The sequence below is a fragment of the Fistularia commersonii genome, chromosome 19 (genome assembly GCF_037954325.1).
Source record: "Fistularia commersonii isolate RoL2024-O1a breed Wild chromosome 19, RoL_Fcom_v1.0, whole genome shotgun sequence".
In the NCBI taxonomy this organism is placed as follows: domain Eukaryota; kingdom Metazoa; phylum Chordata; class Actinopteri; order Syngnathiformes; family Fistulariidae; genus Fistularia; species Fistularia commersonii.
Window position 1 is genome coordinate 14636196 of NC_141302.1, and position 18175 is coordinate 14654370.

Genomic DNA, 18175 nt, shown 5'->3' on the forward strand with positions numbered 1-18175 from the left:
GTATGTACGGACCCTAAAAAAAGGTCAGTCAGAAAATTCAGATGCATACTCTAAGCAGTCTCAAAGTTTTTTACCTAGCTGTGCTCTGAATTTTATTTCTTTAAAAATGGCATTTACAGCAGGTCTACTTGCTTTTGTTTTTTTTTTTTTTATGTGCACCTTTGCATCAAATTGAGGACGTGCTGCGAGCAATGACAAACTGGAGTTTCAGGATTTGATTTTTTTTTTGCACTCTCATCATGGTGTTACAAAGCAGACACCTCTCAGAAGATGCTGTAGAAGGTCACAGGGTCTTGTTGCTCCAGCCGGACTTCCGTGCAGAAAGATGGGGGGATGAAAACGGGGGTCCTGGATACCCAGGACGTTGTTAAAGAAACTGAAAGACTGTAATATCAGAGAAAGAAATCATAGCTTTCAGAAAAGACACAATGCAGGAACGAGAACGAATAGACAAGAGCAGCCGCTTGTAGGAGGGTGTACTAACCAGGCGAGGATCCAGTCCTTGCTCTGGACGTTGATCAGGGTGCTGATGGGGACACTTCCAACCGCGGTGTCTATGGTCATGTATCTCACTGTGGGGAGGAAAAAAGGTCACCTGGTTGCGAAGCGAACCAGGCCCGACCACTTGAGACGCTCACCGGGTTCCTGAACAGTTTTGTATATCCTGACCCAGGTGTTGACCGTGAGCCCCGACCCGACCTCAGATGTGACCCCCAGCACCGCCTGCCCCATCAGGAAAGCGTCTTGTGGGATTGCCAGGGGGTGGAATTCGCTGCGTGGTGGCTTCTCACCATTGTTGTTGACCTCAAACATGACACCCTGGAGGGCAGAGAGCTTTCTGCTTCAAATCATCTTAATCCATGGCTTCCTGGTGCCAGGATTCTTCTTACCTCCTTGAAGAGCAGGAAGATGTTAATGTCTAGGGTCTTGTTCTTGAGAAGTACAATCTCCCGGAGGTAAACGCGCTGAAGCAGGGCACTGTAGCTGAATTTGGCAACCACCCCCAGGTCCTCACCTTGTGAAATATTGGAAAGAAACCCGATTTATTCAGAGAACGGTAATAAGCAGTACAGGCTATGACCTTAAAGCACAGGACTTACCATCAGGAGGCTGCCAGTCAGCTGTGGCGGTGATGCTGTTGGGGGAGAGGCGGTCGACAGAAAAAGAGCCTTTGAATCACATCTCATCCAAAGCAGACTGATAGTCCAAGTTCTCTGCGCCAGGCAGCACACACACACACACACACACGACCCACACACTACGAGACGCCTCATGTCGTCCTCAGAGCGAGTGCACGTCTATCAACTCACTTTACATATATATATATATATATATATATCAGGCTTCTGGTCTGGATCTTTTGCCAGGTTTTCAGGGAATCTCCCGCTGCCAAAAGCTGGCAAGTTCCTCCCGATCCTTAGAAAAAAAATCATAACAAAGGTTCACACAAAAGGAATGAAAATTGATGGGATGCATAAGTACTCTTTTATTTATAGTTTTATGTAAAGGAGTTTAAACTGAAGGCGAAGTCAAGATTTTATGTCTTTTCAAATTAGTTTGTTGACACTTTCTTTGTAAAGAAGGTCTGGTCTGGTGTCTGTTCGAGACTGGACCAGAATGGTTTTGAGCCTTTTCTTAAATTAAGAGGGTCATTTGGAAGCTGGCACCACAGAAGAAAAGCTCGGTAACTAAATGCTCCCTCTGGACCCAAAGGTCTAAATCTTAGTGTCCCTCAACAGTCAAAAACGAGGCTACAGACCCAAAAAGACAAGGCTGGTTAGGACGCCCCTGTCTCTGTCTCACTCTTTTCCCCCTAATGGTTGAGGCAGAAGGCTGTTTGAATTTTCATCTTTTCTGTATCCAAGTTCTTGCTCCTGTGGGAACGGTGGGTTTCTGTAAATCATCTCAAACAGTGTGGTCCACACTTGCTCTACATGGAAAGTATCATCAGACAACTGGGTTGTGATTCGGCGCCATGGAAACACACCTATACGCACACACGCAATCACACACAAACACTCACAGACACATAAGCGGTCCGAGGTTATTATATCTTTATTCACTTGTAATCACATTCTGAGGCAGTACATGTTCATTCAAATAGTTTCTTGCCATAGAAACGAAACGGTTTTCCGTTCTTTTACGTCGCCGCTTTCATTTAGGGAAGCGCTAATAAGTCAAGCTCCAGGGCATCCGGGATTCGGGATCTTCACTTCTTGGTCATCAGCACGCTGAAAAAGTCCGCTGGTTCTTTTCGGCTCATGGCGTTCTCGCAGAACTTGGGAGGGAAGAGCACGTTGGGGTCGGACATGCCAATCACGTTGTTGAAGTAGCTGAAAAGAAAAAAAAGATGGACTTTTTTTTTTGCTTTCCCATCACAAATCAATATGAGATATGTGACGCACGCTTACCTAGTCAAGGTCCATCCAAACCGCTTGTCGTGGTAAACGAAGGAAACAGGGATGCATCCGAACTCCGTAACGGTTATCATGTACTTCTCTGGTGATGGAGGTTATAAGAAAAACAAAAACTTGAGAAATTGAAGCGACAATTTGAATCAATGTGTTTCTGAAGCATGTCGATCAAATAACGAGTTTGATCAATATCCACTGCTAATGAGGTCATGCAGATTATATAATTAATGTAAGAAGATATAATCTATAATATTTAATGTAATAAAGTATACAGGACTGTCTCAGAAAATTAGAACATTGTGATAAAGTTCTTTATCTTCCGTAATGCAATTGAAAAAACAAAAATGACTTTTTCATGATATTCTAATATTTTGAGATAGGATTTTTGAGTTTTCTTAAGATGTAAGCCATAATCAGCAATATTAAAATAATAAAAGGCTTGCAATATTTCAGTTGATTTGTAATGAATCCAGAATGTATGACATTTTTGTTTTTGTAATTACATTACAGAACAGTAAGAATCTTATCACAATATTCTCTCTGACCCACTTCGGCCCCCCCATGACCCTGACTGCTAGATAAGCAGCAGCAGAAAATTGATGAATGAATGCTATAATTAATTAGCTGTTTATTAACATTTGTAAAAAAAAAAAAAAAAGGGTTGTAGATTTCCAAACAGTCTGAAGTAACGAAATCAATTCCTTTTTTTTTCAAAATCACTTTCACTTTGAATACAGATAAAACCCATTGTACTTATTTGTTCTGTCACATGTGACGGCAAAAAGGACCTCCCTCGGTCATTCCCTCCCCTCACCTCTGTCAGGCGGCACTTCTCCGCTCCAGGTGTTGACCAGCATCCCCTGCCCGGGCCCGGAGGAGCTGCCCAGCACGGCCTGCCCCAGCAGGGAGGCGTTCTTCGGGATGGCTAAGGGGTGGAAGTCCATCTTCAGCGGTTGCTTCACGCACGTCTGTTCCTCGCTGTCGATCTCATACAAGACACCCTGATCCGGAGACGTCGCCACATGATTCGGAATAAGTGAGGATGACGTGACTTGCAGTATCAGGATCTGTATCAGTCATCTGAGAGTGGACCGTTCTGGTCGTGGAACCTTCTCACCTCCTTGTAGAGCAGCAGGACGTCATAGGTGAAGCTGGTGTTTTTGTACGTTCCGATCTCATAGAGCCGTATCCGCTCTCCCAGCGCGTCGTACATGTAGAGGGCGTAAGTCCAGAGCTCCTCGCTCTGTGTGGACTGTGGATACAAGGTGTGTGTGTGTGTGTGTTCTTCGTCGCTAACACACACACACTTGCTTGTTGTCACTTACCATGGTGAGGGCGCCAGTCAATAGAGAGGGGCTTGCTTTTTTTTCAGAGAAAGAGGGCAATTTTACAGTAAAAATGCATATTTGTATACATTTAATTAATTGAATTGAGACAGCAAATTACATCAAGGTTAACATCCTGATTTGTGTATACCAACAAACAAAAGCACTTACTGCAAGGGCAGGGCCTCTGGGCCGAGCAGGCTGCCAGCACACATGTTAAAACCAGAAGTCTCATATTTCCTCGCAACTCGTTTGCCGGGGTTTACCGGCAAGTGCTGCTTCTCTTCCTTATAAACACAGAGTCACTGGCTCTGGAACAAAGTCCTGCCTCCAGCTTTTACGTTTCACCCCGGCCAGGCCCTTGAAAGGAAGTTATCTGATCCACATCTAGATAGGAAAAACACAACAGAGGGAATCCAATGGTCTGAACGAGGCTGCTGTAGACTAAATGTCAGAGCACGGGACTCGCAGGTGATGACGCGAAAGTCAGATGGTCTGGAGGTGTGGCGACAAAGTCATGAGATTTACCTGTGCTCCAATTACACACAAATTGACACCACGTAATCAAAATATTCGTATTATTCAACTAACAAATCTGTAAGAGGTGTCTGCCGTGATATAAGCGCATACCAAAACTCATCAGATCCTTTTTATAGGATAGTAAAGGAAGTCTTTATTTGCCACAGTTGCTATATAACTAGCATTTTATATGTGATGGAGTGGCAGATATAGTTTAATGGTACCTGGGAGAAGAAGTGGCCCCGGAATTTTTGAGCAGAATTCTTCCCCTGAGCAGTTTCTAAAGCTCCCTGATGGATGAATATTTTTAAGTTGAGCTGCTCATCATTAAACACAAGCACTTATTAACTAGTGGTGGTAAACTGGGTTCATTCTGTTGACCTGGGCTAGTCTGATTCACTCACTCAAGTGACATAGTTCACATGGGCCAATTGGGTGAAGAACTTCATGTTTTATAAAGCTGTACAAACAAAAATTCAATATGTGCAAGTCAGTGAACCAAAATATATAAATTATATTCAGTAGAAACTCGGCTTACGAATTGAATTTGTTCTTTGACTCTGTTGATGAACCGAAATGTCAGTGACATGTCACTCTTTTGAAACCTTTATATGGGTTTGTTTTGGCAAAAATACAGAAAGGAATTAAAGATAACTTTAATGATTACTTTGTTTCTGGTGTTTTTCCTCTTCTTACCAGCACTTTTAATCAGTGTTTTTTTTAACTAAATCAGCCAAAATAAAGACTTCTCGCATGAATACTTCATCACGAGACCATCTTGCTGTCTTTCATGAATACAAACTAACAATAATTTTTCCACTTCTAAGGCTCGAGACTTTTGCTTCGTTAATGATGTCACCCCTTTAGCCACATCAGCTGTCTTTAAGCGCATCTTTTTCTTCAGAAACATACAGATGGTTGACTTAGCTGTGTCATAGTGCTTGGCCAGATCAGTCTCACCAATACCGCTCTCACATTCAGATAAGATAATACTTTATTGATCCCCATAGTGGAAAAAGCAGCACAAAGGATTTTGATTAGGATAGGTATCAAAGAACATTTAACAGTGCCAACGATGAAGAAATACCTTTATTACCACTGGTCAGAGTTGAATGCAGCCTCAGGGCGGCTGGTCCCAAGCCCGGATAAATGCAGAGGGTTGCGATAGGAAGGGTATCCAGCATAAAACTTTTGAATAACACAAATGAACATGTGAAGCGTTTGGTTCTGTACTGGGATGGGACGATCCGCTGGCTGAACGGCTGTTCATCTGCCACAGCTTGTCATGCAGAAGGTGATTGTCCAGGATAGGTAGTTTGTCCTCCACCCTCCCCTCAGCCATTGTTTCAAGACTGTCCAAGTTTAGTTCAACCACTGAGACAGTTTTCCTCACTCGCTTGTTTGGCCTCTTGATTTCACCGGTCTTGGCGAAGAAGAGCCCGCTGGCTACCACAGACTGGTGGAAGATCTTGAGGAACCCACACAAAATGAAGTGAAAGAACCATCCCAGATACACTGGACGCACTATAACATGCATACAGGAAAAACTGGTCCGCCGCACTCGGAGACGCAGGGTGAAAAAACTAGTTCCTCTCACTTGGTCTCCCAACCAAGCCTTCTCGCTTCTCCAAAACATTTACGAATTTTCGTATATTTCGGCCATCAGAGGTTTCAGGAATGCAGCGTCAGGGCGACACAGGCCGGTGTCTCCCTGAGCCGGTCCCAAGCCCGGATAAATGCAGAGGTTTGCGTCAGGAAAGGCATCCCGTGTAAAACTTTTGCCAAAACCAAACATGCGAATTAAACCATTAAGAAGAAGGTAGAGGTTTCACTAGTCTGGAAACAAGAACTAAAAGAGGTGCAAACAGTTTTTTTCCCGCATGCTGTCAGCCTCCTAAACTCCACACGTATAACACTGTACAAGAGCCACTGTACTCCCCGCTTTTATTTAAAACAGTTAGTATTTCCTTTTTAATTACTATTAGTACTTATTTAATTTATTACTGTGCAATAATCTACCTACTGACTGTACTGCATTAGTATGTCAAATTAGTACAAAGCAAGAATTTCAATGCATCGTTTGAATCACTGCATCCTTACAACGTACATGACAATAAAAAATCTTGAATGTTGACTCCGACGAGTCTGTTGCCTTGAGCGAGTGGACCGAGTCCACTGGCTTGTGTACGAATTGATTCGGTACGAAAATTTATTTGAAATTATTGTTATCGTACCAAGTCACGAATGTTGGGGTTTATGTTGATGCTTGTTTTCTATATGATTTTGGGGTTGCTGGGAGTTTCGTGGGTGTGGTTTCGGGTGCAAGGAATATATATATTTTTTTTTACCTGGAAGTGAGCGGGAACAGTTAGTTGTATTGAGTATTGTGTGGCGTGGCTGTGGCCAACAGCAGCTATTGCTTATTAGAAGGATATTTTACCGTCAACCGGGTGTTTTCCATGACTAAAACACATCATTATATTTTTGAAGGTTCTTGGGATAAAAGTCAAAGAAGCTCATTTACCAATGCTAACTATATTGTGCAAAGAACTGTAACCTGACTAACTTGATGGCGTCTGACATTGAATCCTTCGTACATCCCTTTCCTGCATGAGGGCAGAAAAACAACATTTATGTTCTCCGCCATCTTCAGTTACAACATGCCAACATTTACCTGATGAGGCAGCCGAAATGAACCAGACAGTATTTAGATGCTCTTTATTTCTGTTTTCTTAGTAAAAATATACATCAGATTTGCAGATGATTTCCAGATATTGCATGGCATTAATTAAATGTTAAATGAATGAAATATAATTTACTAAATTACAATTAAAACTGATTCTCCAGTCACCAGTGTTGACCTGGCATAAAGATAAGCCTCAATCAGAACAAAGAAAATAGAGGTATATTCGGTCATTAGAAGTTGTTTGCACTCTGAAAGCTTCCATAAATCAGCTGCACCAAGCCCGACTCAGGGCGTCTATTCCTTCACTTTTCCAGTTCAATGGCATTCCAGTGGAGTAGCTGATGAAGAAATGAAAACATCTGACACATCATTTGGCAATAAGATAAGATAGTCAGTGCAATGCTCACTTGTTTAACTTATGAATTAAAAAATGGTCTGGTTTACCTTCCATGAGTCAGGGTACAGATTTTTGGCTTTTCTGAGGAGCTGGCACTGAACTTCCAGTAACAGGGGGGAGTTTCAGCAACTGGCAAGTCTTGTTGCATTTGGGCCCATGCTGCTCTTCCAGGAACAATTTGATGCCCCGGTCGGCAAAGTTGGAGCGTCCCTTAGCTGTCTTGATGGAGTGGATCTGAGGGTCGGTGAGGTACGTCAGCCCTTTGTCCGTCACCCAACCTGTGAACGGAGGGAGTGTACATGACGGCAAATCCCAACCCAGCTGCCTGATGTAACTCCGCATACAGCAGGTCTGGACCACACTTTGAGATGATCTACAGAACCCCAATGATTCCCCAGGAGAACCAGGAACACGAGGCCTTTTGCCTCGACCAGCAGGACAGAGGAGATAGAAAGCAAGAATGTGGTAAAGGCAGAGGGAGTACGAGGGTATTGAGGCACTGATGTTCTAACACTGCTAATATCATTAGCGCTTAAAGTTACACGAATGGTGGGCAATCGTGGCAAGACGGTGCAGGAGATCAATCACGCCTCCCTGTGAATTCGAAATCTCAGAACTCTGGAGTTGATATGATGTTACTATCATGCAGAATAGGAGAAGTGGGAGGAGTGCATCATCCTTCAGCAGAGTAAATCTATGGCAGCATAACTAGGATGCTTGCTAACTTTGTGCTAACTATAAGCTGTTTCAAAAAGAAAGATCTTGAGCCTTTTCTGAGGAAGGAATGTGTGCAGGGTCACATGACCATCAGAGAAAACACTTCTTCAGTAAACCAGCCGCCAACATCAGCCAACAAGCAGAAGGTAAACAACCCATCCAGATCCGAGTGCTGGCTATAGACCCCCATGTGAGTAATACATCAACGTATATAAAAATATTGCTCAGTTGCCGCTTTTTTTTTAATACTCAGCGACGAAAACAGTCATACCTTGCAGATCCACCACGATTTCCTGGCGGCCAGAGAACTGGTAGGTGAAATGTCCAAAGGCGAGGCCGTACTCGGTCGCTTGTAAGCTGGTGTTCTTCTTTTCCTTGTTGTTGGTGAGCTTCACGAAGCTGCCGAGCATGTAGGGCTCCACGGTTACGCAGCCTACGATCTTGTTCCCGTTTAACATCTGCTCCCAAGTTCAGCAAAGAGAAGGAGAGAAAGAGTCAATTGTATTTGTGTACTTGTAGTTGAAACATCATTATGAGAAGGCATCATCATCTCTTTGGTTTGATTTGTCTTCACCAGCAAGGCTTCGGAGGGGATGAAGAAAATCGGAGCCATGACTTCCTTTTCGTAGAGGCTCTTGTTGAACTCCGTCACATAATACTGCGCCGTCATTTGCCTCTCTACATCTTTCAGGTGAAACTGGATCTGCATTGGATCCAAGTAGTCTTTTCCGACGTAACTGAGGATTCAGAAAGCAGAAGGTCACTTAGTCTTCATACCCTCTTGAAAAAGTAACCCGGACGTTTCGCTACGCACCTGCTCAACCGCTCTTCTTGGTGTAAGAACTGCACCCAAAGGGCCGATCTTTGCTTGCCTTTTTTTTTCATGGGTTGGCCGATATAAACGCAGGTCTCCCTCGCTGTCCACAAACCTGAAGCTTTGGAGAACTTTAAATGGAGGGCATCTAGAAAAGATGGAGGGCAGGGTTGAGAGGACAATGGCCTCGGAAACGGTTCCAAATCTGCTGTCTTTCAAACAATAGCGTTTCTGAATTGTGATTAATTTCTAAGCCTTTGAGTTCATAATAGGTGTTCGAACTTACTGTAAGCCGACTCGTATTCGTCTTTTTTGAGTTGGAATGTATGCTTGTCACTTTGAAGCCTCTTCAGCAGACACTGATGACACACTCCGGCCAGGAGGCTTTGGTAATCCTGCAGTGACAGGAGGTACTGCCTCACCGGATCAACAGGAGCTGTAGTGGCGTGGTTGAGGCAGCTGTAACACTGAGGGTTCCCCTCCTCTGGGATGGGTACCTCCTTCGTGCAAGGGGCTTCTATGTTCATGCACTCATACATCTCCAGCATCTCAAATGAGTTTTCTGTGGGAGGCTCAGTGGTGGGATACTCATCTGGAGCCGAGTGCTTGAACTTCGGAGTAGCCTTAGAGCTCATAGGGAGATGTTTTTCATTTGCAGAATCATCCTTAGGGTTCGGATTCTGGTCTACATCGGGGATCCCAAGAGGCCCAGGCTTGGACTTATCATTCTGGACAGTCCCTGTGGGATTGTGTGCTGAATCACTGGCTCCAGAATCAGGCGTCCCAAGCCAAAAGAAGCTCTCACTCGTATCTGATGACTTGCAGCTTGGTAAACTTCCGCCTTTTGCGTCAGGAGGTACTCTATCAGTGGGGGACATCAGATCAGCAGAAAGTCTGTCCCAAGATGACAGGGAACCGAAACTGTTACTTAGAGAACTCGAGGTTGTCCTCAGAATGAGCTGCGACAAGGATTGGGGAGCTTCTTCGTTTCCAGTTGTCGGCACTGATTGACCTGCTAGGTTGTTCTCACAGTCCTCAGTACTAGCCAGTGCCTGACTCGGAGATTCTATCACTGCAAAGTTGTCAGACGTACAAACAGAAGTGGAAGACATAGGTCTCTGTGCTTTGTAACCTTGTGTGCTTTTACCAGTGGATTCCACTTTGCTGACCAAATCATTGTCATTGGTCTCAGTGGAAGGACAGCTTTGGTTGGGCTCTTTGCCCGCTGTTTGTGCATCCTTTAGCATCTCAGTGCTACATTCTGTATTGAGTGTCCCAACAGTGGTCCCAAATGCCGTCATGCAGAGCCCTGCTCCGTCCATTGGCTCCGTGGCTCCTTTGCAGTGCTTCTGTGAGGCGTCGCTGAGTGAAGCGTGATACTTCTGAAATCTCTGTATTAACACTGAGAAACCCTCCAAAGTGAAATTAACAAACTGGTCTTTGACACTTCTGTAGCTGTCAGGGATAAAAGAAGCCTTATCTGAATTGGGAAAAGGCTCCACCTGCAGCAGAACCTTCACCTGGTCGATCAACTGCATGATCTCGACACAAAAACTATCTTTTTCCTGGGTGTCTGCATGGCAGTAATCATAAAAATGGGCTAAGGCTTTCTGGCAAGCCACTTGTGCTGCGGTCACGACCTCGGGAGATGCGCCGAGCCATTTGTGAGTGACAGCGAGGGAGTACGCAGCCTTGAGGAAGGTGTGAAGCTCCTGCTTGCTGGTGACCATCTCCCCCTCTGCTTTGGTGAGAAGGCCTATTTCGAAAGCTTCCTTGGCCTGCAGGCGGAAGGCATGCCTCTCAGCAGACGGACACTCCACTGAGAAACTGTATGACAGCAAACAAGTTCCTTGGATGGCCTAAAAATAAACAGCAATCTGTTAAGGACGGATGGATAAGAAACAAAACTTGAGACAAGGACTGCACCTCCAGTGTCTCTGAACCGCTTCGGAAGGATTGGATGGATTTAAAACCGAAAACGACCGGATTCTTTCCCAAAATGAACAACTGTTTTTTGCCGTCACGATTCGAAACAACAGTTTCTCTGTTGAAAAGACCAAACAGCAACTCATCTGAGTGCAAAGGGAGCAGAAGATGTATGACTGACAGGCCAGGGGCCAAGAGATGAGAGGTCAGAAAAATCTATGCTAACAAAACCATGGGGTTTGGGAGTCACTACCATATTATTATTGTCATTATTGGACAACCATGTTGGATCTATTGTCTAGGGTTCCACCTTGTTTAAACCTATAACTTCATACATTCATGCCAGTTGTGAAATACAGCCATGAACTGATTAGCTGTTCACATCTACATGTGGTTAGCACCAAGAAGGTCCCAAGTTGTATTCCGGACAGACGGCCTTTCTGTGTATCAATGTTCTACCCCTTGCCTGTGAGGGATTCCTCCGGGTTTCTCCCACCATCCACATGCGGGAGGTTCATTGGAGACATGTGAATCGGAGGGTGAATGATTGTATATCTACATGATGAATAAATGAGGAAGTGAATCGTTGAATGCCTGTATGACATGTAAATGATGGAGTGAATGGTTGTATGTCTCTATACTCGGCCATTCGACAGAATACTCCCATTTGAACCCTGCCTCTTGCCCAACAACAGCTAGGATCGGCTCCAGCAGGAGAAGCGTTTAATAACCGACTGACCAGTTTGAGTCAACCGAATAATATCATTGCCGTCATCGTGGGCTATCTGGAAAAAGGAGTTGAGGAGTTGTTCTTACCGCGTTGGTCAACACGTAGAGTGCCGTGTACTGGCTGAACACCACCGCCATCCTCGCCGCCTCGGCTGCTGACAGGAGACGATGACTTCCGTCCCCAAGTAAGGACTGCCCCGAACAATTAGATTACAATTATGTCAGGTGATAAAAAAATATATATAATAGGTCACCGCGACTCACTAAATCAATATGTGGACTGGATCTGAATGTGTGGAAGTCCTCATCGTTCATGGACACCAAGATGTTGGCTAGAATGCCAAGAGATGTTCCGATACCCTGCAAAGCGATATGGTTGGTCAACGCAAGAGTTTCACAATCAAATGGCTGCGGTGATGAAGACGCACCTTTTTATCAGGCTGGGGTAGCGCATAGTAGCCCACCAGAGAGGCCCAGGTTAGCTCTGCAGCCTCCAGCCACAGGCCTGAAACATCCCACGGAAGCAGACGCGGCATCAGTTGGCTGCGACGCCGTGGAATTTTAGCGCAAAAGACTCACTTTACCTAGTTTTTCTAAAATCTGTCCTCGCACTTGGACGCTCACAGCTTGCACGAGAGCCTTGTCGCTGTCGGACTGGTACACCCAGCAGCCTGTTTGACATGGGTTAGCTTGATGCTAATGACAGCACTGATAAACATCACAGAGAGCATGTGCAGTTTAAACAGGGTTTCTGCAAATATCACCTAATCGAATTTAATGCTTTTTAAAGCTCTTTTAAATGCCACTTGAACAAATGTAATGCCCCTGTCCAACTGCAGATACATTTATTTACACTGCCAATCAGCAATATCAGTAGCAGATATGTACATATGGTATTCTGAGTGACAATAGAACTAAAGAATCACATAGATTTGAATTTGTGTCTGATTATCAATGCATATTTATTTGTAATTATTGATGCTTTTTGTAATTTTTTTTTTTTTTACATTTATTTTAATTTATTTTTAATTCCTTTTTGCTCCAACTCTGGTGTTGTTGCTTCATGCACCATCAAAACACCGGCCCGTAGCAATAGCCAATCTAAGGGTTCCACTTGTTAATCATCACGGATCATCACACTCTCCCAATCAAAATGATTAAATGCTTATCTATCCTAATCAAAATAAATTGCAAATAATAATGCTTTTTCCCCATCAAGAGTATATAAATGTGGCTAGACATTGAATCTCATGTTTTTTTATGCCATTTAAGGCCTTGATTTTTGCTAAATCTATGGGTCAGGTGACAGGGAACTTACCCGTGGCCCCGCTTTTGTTGATCAGGCTGCTCAGAATGTATTCAGCCTCCTGCAGAGTTCCTGCGGGCGATTGTCCAACACAAAAATAAGGATGTGAAAATAAAATGAAAAACAATGCATTCATTACAAAATTAAGATACACTGATATAATACAGGATGGCACGCTGACACAGCCGTTAGCGCTGTGTCCTGCCGTCCAAAAACACGCAGCAGCTTAACTGAAGACTCACAGCCCGGTGAATGCAACCCAGAAAATAAACCCCAAAATAAAGGATTTATGCACTTAAACCGTACCGGCGTTCAGATAGACCCTGGCCTGTCGAATGACCAGCTGAGGGGCCACGGGGGCTTCGGGGTGATTTCTGTGGAGCAGCCTGGTGATCGTCAGCAGCCGCCGGGACTCGTCCTTCCAGTAAAGGAAGCGATCCACGAGGAAGATTACGGCCAGGGCAACCTGCGTCTCCTTGACGACGATGGCGGCTTTCAGGACTTTCTGTTAACAGGGAGTACATATTTCTAACACCGCAATGGGAAATGGCCGAGGGTGTAATTTCTTACCAGCAGCTGAGGCAGGTGCTGGCTGATCAGGTCATTCAGGTTGGTCTTATCGCCGGCGCTGACTGATTGCTTGTATTGCCACTTCTCCGGCACAAAAGGCCACTTCATGTCCAAGGCCTCCTGCAGGAGACAGGCCAGCTCTGCACACAGCGAGGCTGCAGGAGACACGGCGTTTCTTTAAGCAAGCAGGCGGTGAGCCTCAAAATTTCAATGCAGACTGTCATTTGGATCGATCTTAATGATGAATTGTCCATTTTATATGAACGCGCTGCACTGAGACTAAACTAAACTGAATATAATAACTTTAAATGCAATGTGAATGAGAGGGTGAATGGTTGTATGTCTCTATAAGATATGTGATTGGGTTATTTATGTTTTTTTTGTCTTTAAAAAAGGTAAATGACAGAGTGAACAGTTATGTGTCCCTGTAATGAGTGAGTGAATGGTTGTCTCTATCAGATATGTGAACAAGTGAGCGGGTGAATGTGTTTTATTTCTGTGACTTGTGAATGAGAGGATGGGTGATTTATGTTTTAAGTGTTTTAAGTCTTTAAAAACGGGTAAATGACAGAGTGAATGTTATGTCTCTGTAACACATGTGAATTAGTGACTGGGTGAGTGTTTTATGTTTATATGATGAGTGAATGAGTGAGGGAATGGTTGCCTGTCTCTCGGCAACTGTAAATTAGAAAGTGGAGTTTTTTTTGTCTCTATAAAACGTGTGAATGAGTGAGTGGATGATTTATGTTTTATGTGATTTATGTGTGTTATGTCTTTATACAATGGGTAAATGACAGAGTGAATGGTTGTACGTCCCTGTAAGACGTGTGAATGCGTGAGCAGGTGTATGTCTATATATCAGATTGGAGATTGTAACCAACCCAATCTACGATGTGCTGGTCAGGTACTTTCAGTTCCAGACTGATCCCACAACGATGCATCGCCGAGCGCCATAAGAAACCACTCCCCACTTTGGGTGTCAGACACTTGGCATTGGAGTCATTATGTGCAATAGTTCCATTGTCTTCTGTGCAATATATGTTTTATTGTACAACAACTCTGACAAAAAGACACAATTACTAAATGCAATTGTAATCTGAGGGGGTATAGCTCAGTGGTATTTGACTGCAGATCAAGAGGTCCCCAGTTCAAATCTGGGTGCCCCCTTCCATCAGTGTGATCACATTTGGGTGCGGTGTGGTGCAGGAGGTGGTGCAAATGTCATTGGAAAATTCCTCTTCATCTGTCGGGAGTTTTATTGAGCAAGACACTGAAGCCCTAACTGGTCCGCCAGTGTTGATGGACAGGAGCCTCCTGCTCATGGTTCATCCACAAGGGGTTGATTGCAGAGAACCAATTTCCCCACAAGGGATTACTAAAGGATAGATTATTTCACATATATTTCTACATATTCACTTTATTTTTATTTATTTATTTCAGTTTATATCTTTACTGTTTTTTTTATTTTACTTTTATTATTTGCAATTTTATTCTTTATATAGAGTTCTACTTTGATTATTCCCTACTTTACTCTGTAGCAGGAGCTGTGTTCAACAAAAAGCAATTTCCCCCTGGGGTATCAATAAAGTATTCTGATTCTGAATGGCTGTTTTATCTTCTATAAGATGTGAAAGAGTGAGAGGGTGAATGTATTTTTTTTCTATATGTGTGAATGAGTGAGTGAGTGAATGGTCGCTTATCTCTAATTTATCTCTAATGGTAAATTGGAAAGTTTTGCCTCTGTAAGATATGTGAATGAGGGAAAGGTGAATGTTTTTTGTTTTCATAAGACATGTGATATAGTGAGCGGGTGATTAATGTTTAATGTGTTGAATGTCTTCAAAAACTGTTAAATTAGTGAATGATTGTTTGACTTTATGATGTGTGTATGAGAGTGAATGGTTTTATTTCTCTACGATATGAAAATGTCTGAATGACATAAGGAGAGGGTGAATGGTTGTTTGTCACAGCAACGGTAAATTAGAACGTGAATGTTTTTTGTATCTATATGGCGAGTGAATGAGTGACTAAACCCGTGTTTGTCTCTATACGTGGCCCTGTGGTCGACAGGCGGGTTGAATCCCGCCTCTCACCTAATGACAGGATAAGTTGTAAAGATGAATGAATGAATGTTACATGTAGGCGGTGCGACGGCCGCTCCCTGACACTGCCCTCAAGTTCACTCTCCTGATTTTTTCTTTTCTTTCACTGGTCAACACACAGTTGACCTTTCATCCAGATGGATGTAAAAATATCACAACAGTGTATTTCTCTGTCAGACATCATAATGTTATAACAACAGAATTTCACACCCACTTCCTGTTTTTATGAGTCTATGTGGTTCCCCCACCAACCTTTTTTCATGTGAAACCCAAATTGCTTTCAGGATTCTTGAGAAATAGTGGAAACATTTAAGCGGTTCCTTATTTTGGAGAAGAGCAACTTAACTTGACTACGGATGTTTTTGTTTTTTCACGGTGGAAAACAGGCTGCCGTGTTTCAGTAGCCACAGTCTTTTCCTCAGAAACTGATCTCGTATTAGTAAAAGTAGGTCCGTGTAACACGCCTGAATTCTCCTTTTGCTTTAAATGCCCACCTTTTCATATCTCCTCATCATGTCACCTTATAGTCCTTAATTTTCCTTTTATTTTATTCCCGGCAAGATTTGGGGACAATTCTGATAGAGCCTTAATATTGATCAGTTCTTTTTTTTCCACGGAGAGATCAATCATCACATTAGCGAACACTGTAAAATGTTAATATTATAAATGGACTGACTGTGAGTAGCCTTTATTTATTAGCCTGGTATTTAGACAGATATATACGGTCAGCCGGAAATTGCAATGAAATCACTGGTTACTTTTTAACTGGATGACTATTGGCACTGCGCTGTATATAATATCTATGAAGTTTATGACTGAATATGCACCACAAAGTATGGATCTGTGAATGCACATTGCACAACACTATCACTTGGATTCCCTTCATTCTTTTATTCTCAATGTTTTCATATTTATACCCATAACTCACAACAATGTGCAAAAGATCTGTATGTCTGCATTTTCTCTAGTCAAGATCATATTTATTCTCAATAATTTTATTAATGGACGCCTTCCTGAACTTAAGGTCACCTTACAAAAATTAAAACAATAGAAGACTTATAAGTTTGGAATCCAGATGCAATAGAGGCAACACACCTGGACCATTTTACCTCCCTAAAAAAGACTTAGGTAATCTGTAAAACTCAAATGATATTCTGTGTTATGTTAATGCACAGTAGAATTTGAGCTCTGCAATAACAACAGACTATTATTATTTTCCAAAATCCACTGTCGGCGGAAAATCTAAGGGCTGCGTCGAAAGGGGTAAACGGCGCCATCTAGTGGCTGACCTCTGCAACTGCAGTAATGGAGCTTGTCCGCCTCGCCGTGTGGACTCGGGTGTCCAGATGTTGCTGCCGTTGCTGCTTTGAGACACCCGTCCAGTAAATCCTCCGTCTCCTGGCTGTCCATCCTCCACGAACAGATACTCCAGCTAAGAAACTCTGTTTTCTTTGTTTGTTTGTCCTGCAAAAGACAGGTTCAAGAGGAGAACCTCTGAGAGAGAGGAGGCACAGATTCTCAGTTGTTGCCAAATGAAACCCAACGTGAACACAACTTGAAAATGAAAACTGAGCTTATTCCTATTATTATTATTTTTTACATTTATTGCTCAAGAAATTATTACGAACTATCAGCACATGATATTAAATAGTCTCATATTCACAGCTTTAAATTGTTAAACAGAATCGTTAATATGCCAGGATGTAGAAGACAATCTCAAAACACAAATAAGCCTCCTTTAGCTGGGACGACATCAGTTTCTTGATTAAAATTAGCGTCTTTAAAAAAAAACGAAACATTCGAATTAATTCGACATAAGCCGGAGTTACCTTGGTACTTTGTCACTTCCTCGTCCAAGTCACAGGGAGGGAAAAGGGGCGGGGCCGGAAATTGGACGTTGCCTTCACGTACTGACAGAAAAGTCGTAATTTAAAGAGTTAGCGGCGAGAGATGTGTAATTTATTCTCAGAGCAGTTGAAACTAACTTTACGAAAAATAAAACAACTTAAGAGGTATACGGTTGTTTTAAAATTCATATATAGGTATTTTAAACGTAAATACAACTGTATCATATTTTCTTACCAGTTGTTCAGTGCAAATCAATTAAACGTACGCAATATAATCAAACATTCGTCTGAGAAATTATAGTATTGTATAATTTAATACACATCCATCGCACATGTGTTAATGTTATATTGTATCTGAGTCCGGCCGGTGAGAAATGCGAAGGACATGATTTAATGTCAAAGAAATATCTACACTTCTGAATAAAAGTGACTTTAATAATTATTTGGGAAGTTTTTTTCTTCCATGAAATGTGACTGTAGTATTGTCAGAGCCTCGCACGCAGCGGACACAATTCCTGCATCACTTGAACGCAACACACTTGACATGTGAATTAAGGGAAACTCAATTGTGTGATTTAAAAGTGTTAAAGATAGAAAAAGAGATTATTAATCTCCTAAATATCGTGCACGTTAAATGATTTCCGGTCTGATAACATTTAATCGCTGAAGTTACTGAGGATTACCTGAACGCAGCACTCAAGTCTTGCTTTTATTGTTGCACCTCCTCAGTGCACGCTTACTTTGCATTTACTTATAAAACATACATTTTTAAATCATCTTAAAACGACTGCGCGGTTTGCCCACCCCTTTGCATTGCGCGTCA

At 42.8% G+C, this 18175-nt stretch overlaps 3 protein-coding genes across 5 annotated transcripts; all 3 read right to left on the bottom strand.

The window, feature by feature from the left end:
• Positions 1-67: 67 nt before the first annotated feature.
• LOC147223908 (ependymin-like) lies at positions 68-2158 on the bottom strand. Its single transcript, XM_086166243.1, has 6 exons — positions 2145-2158; positions 1101-1135; positions 891-1015; positions 639-819; positions 485-572; positions 68-384 (listed from the first exon to the last, which is right to left on the bottom strand). Exons 1-6 carry the CDS (start codon positions 2156-2158, stop codon positions 264-266), a joined length of 564 nt encoding a protein of 187 aa, XP_086022369.1. The 3' UTR covers positions 68-263.
• LOC147223909 (ependymin-like) lies at positions 2038-4159 on the bottom strand. Its single transcript, XM_086165370.1, has 6 exons — positions 3911-4159; positions 3740-3774; positions 3532-3666; positions 3229-3415; positions 2412-2499; positions 2038-2333 (listed from the first exon to the last, which is right to left on the bottom strand). The coding sequence occupies exons 1-6, from the start codon at positions 3972-3974 to the stop codon at positions 2210-2212; spliced, it is 633 nt and encodes a 210-aa protein (XP_086021496.1). The 5' UTR covers positions 3975-4159; the 3' UTR covers positions 2038-2209.
• A 2801-nt stretch (positions 4160-6960) lies between these two features.
• On the bottom strand, positions 6961-18053 carry alpk1 (alpha-kinase 1). Of its 3 annotated transcripts, XM_086165368.1 has the most exons (16): positions 18036-18053; positions 17335-17415; positions 16795-16969; positions 13404-13558; positions 13140-13338; positions 12846-12905; positions 12112-12198; positions 11956-12032; positions 11792-11887; positions 11615-11719; positions 9159-10731; positions 8873-9020; positions 8633-8795; positions 8330-8516; positions 7389-7619; positions 6961-7282 (listed from the first exon to the last, which is right to left on the bottom strand). In XM_086165368.1, exons 3-15 carry the CDS (start codon positions 16913-16915, stop codon positions 7399-7401), a joined length of 3192 nt encoding a protein of 1063 aa, XP_086021494.1. In that variant the 5' UTR covers positions 16916-16969; positions 17335-17415; positions 18036-18053; the 3' UTR covers positions 6961-7282; positions 7389-7398. The 3 variants fall into 3 exon arrangements, with proteins under 3 accessions (XP_086021494.1, XP_086021493.1, XP_086021495.1); XM_086165367.1 differs by lacking the exon at positions 18036-18053 and having other exon boundaries at positions 16795-16999; positions 17335-17414; XM_086165369.1 differs by lacking the exon at positions 18036-18053 and having other exon boundaries at positions 7174-7303; positions 16795-16999.
• Between the last annotated feature and the right edge of the window lie 122 nt (positions 18054-18175).

What these genes read in the sequence shown, in the direction of transcription:
- LOC147223908 (XM_086166243.1), bottom strand. An exon ending in CAAAACTGTTCAGGAACCCG is followed by an intron (nt 573 to 638) that starts GTGAGCGTCTCA and finishes TCCTCCCCACAG; the next exon opens with TGAGATACATGACCATAGAC. An exon ending in AAGGACTGGATCCTCGCCTG is followed by an intron (nt 385 to 484) that starts GTTAGTACACCC and finishes CTGATATTACAG; the next exon opens with TCTTTCAGTTTCTTTAACAA.
- LOC147223909 (XM_086165370.1), bottom strand. Translation starts at nt 3,974, where the DNA reads ATGAGACTTCTGGTTTTAACATGTGTGCTGGCAGCCTGCTCGGCCCAG. An exon ending in TGACTGGCGCCCTCACCATG is followed by an intron (nt 3,667 to 3,739) that starts GTAAGTGACAAC and finishes TTGTATCCACAG; the next exon opens with TCCACACAGAGCGAGGAGCT. An exon ending in TTTGGATGGACCTTGACTAG is followed by an intron (nt 2,334 to 2,411) that starts GTAAGCGTGCGT and finishes TTTTCTTTTCAG; the next exon opens with CTACTTCAACAACGTGATTG.
- alpk1 (XM_086165368.1), bottom strand. Translation starts at nt 16,915, where the DNA reads ATGGACAGCCAGGAGACGGAGGATTTACTGGACGGGTGTCTCAAAGCA. An exon ending in CCATTACTGCAGTTGCAGAG is followed by an intron (nt 13,559 to 16,794) that starts GTCAGCCACTAG and finishes TGTCTCCTGCAG; the next exon opens with CCTCGCTGTGTGCAGAGCTG. An exon ending in AATCGTGGTGGATCTGCAAG is followed by an intron (nt 7,620 to 8,329) that starts GTATGACTGTTT and finishes CTCCGTTCACAG; the next exon opens with GTTGGGTGACGGACAAAGGG.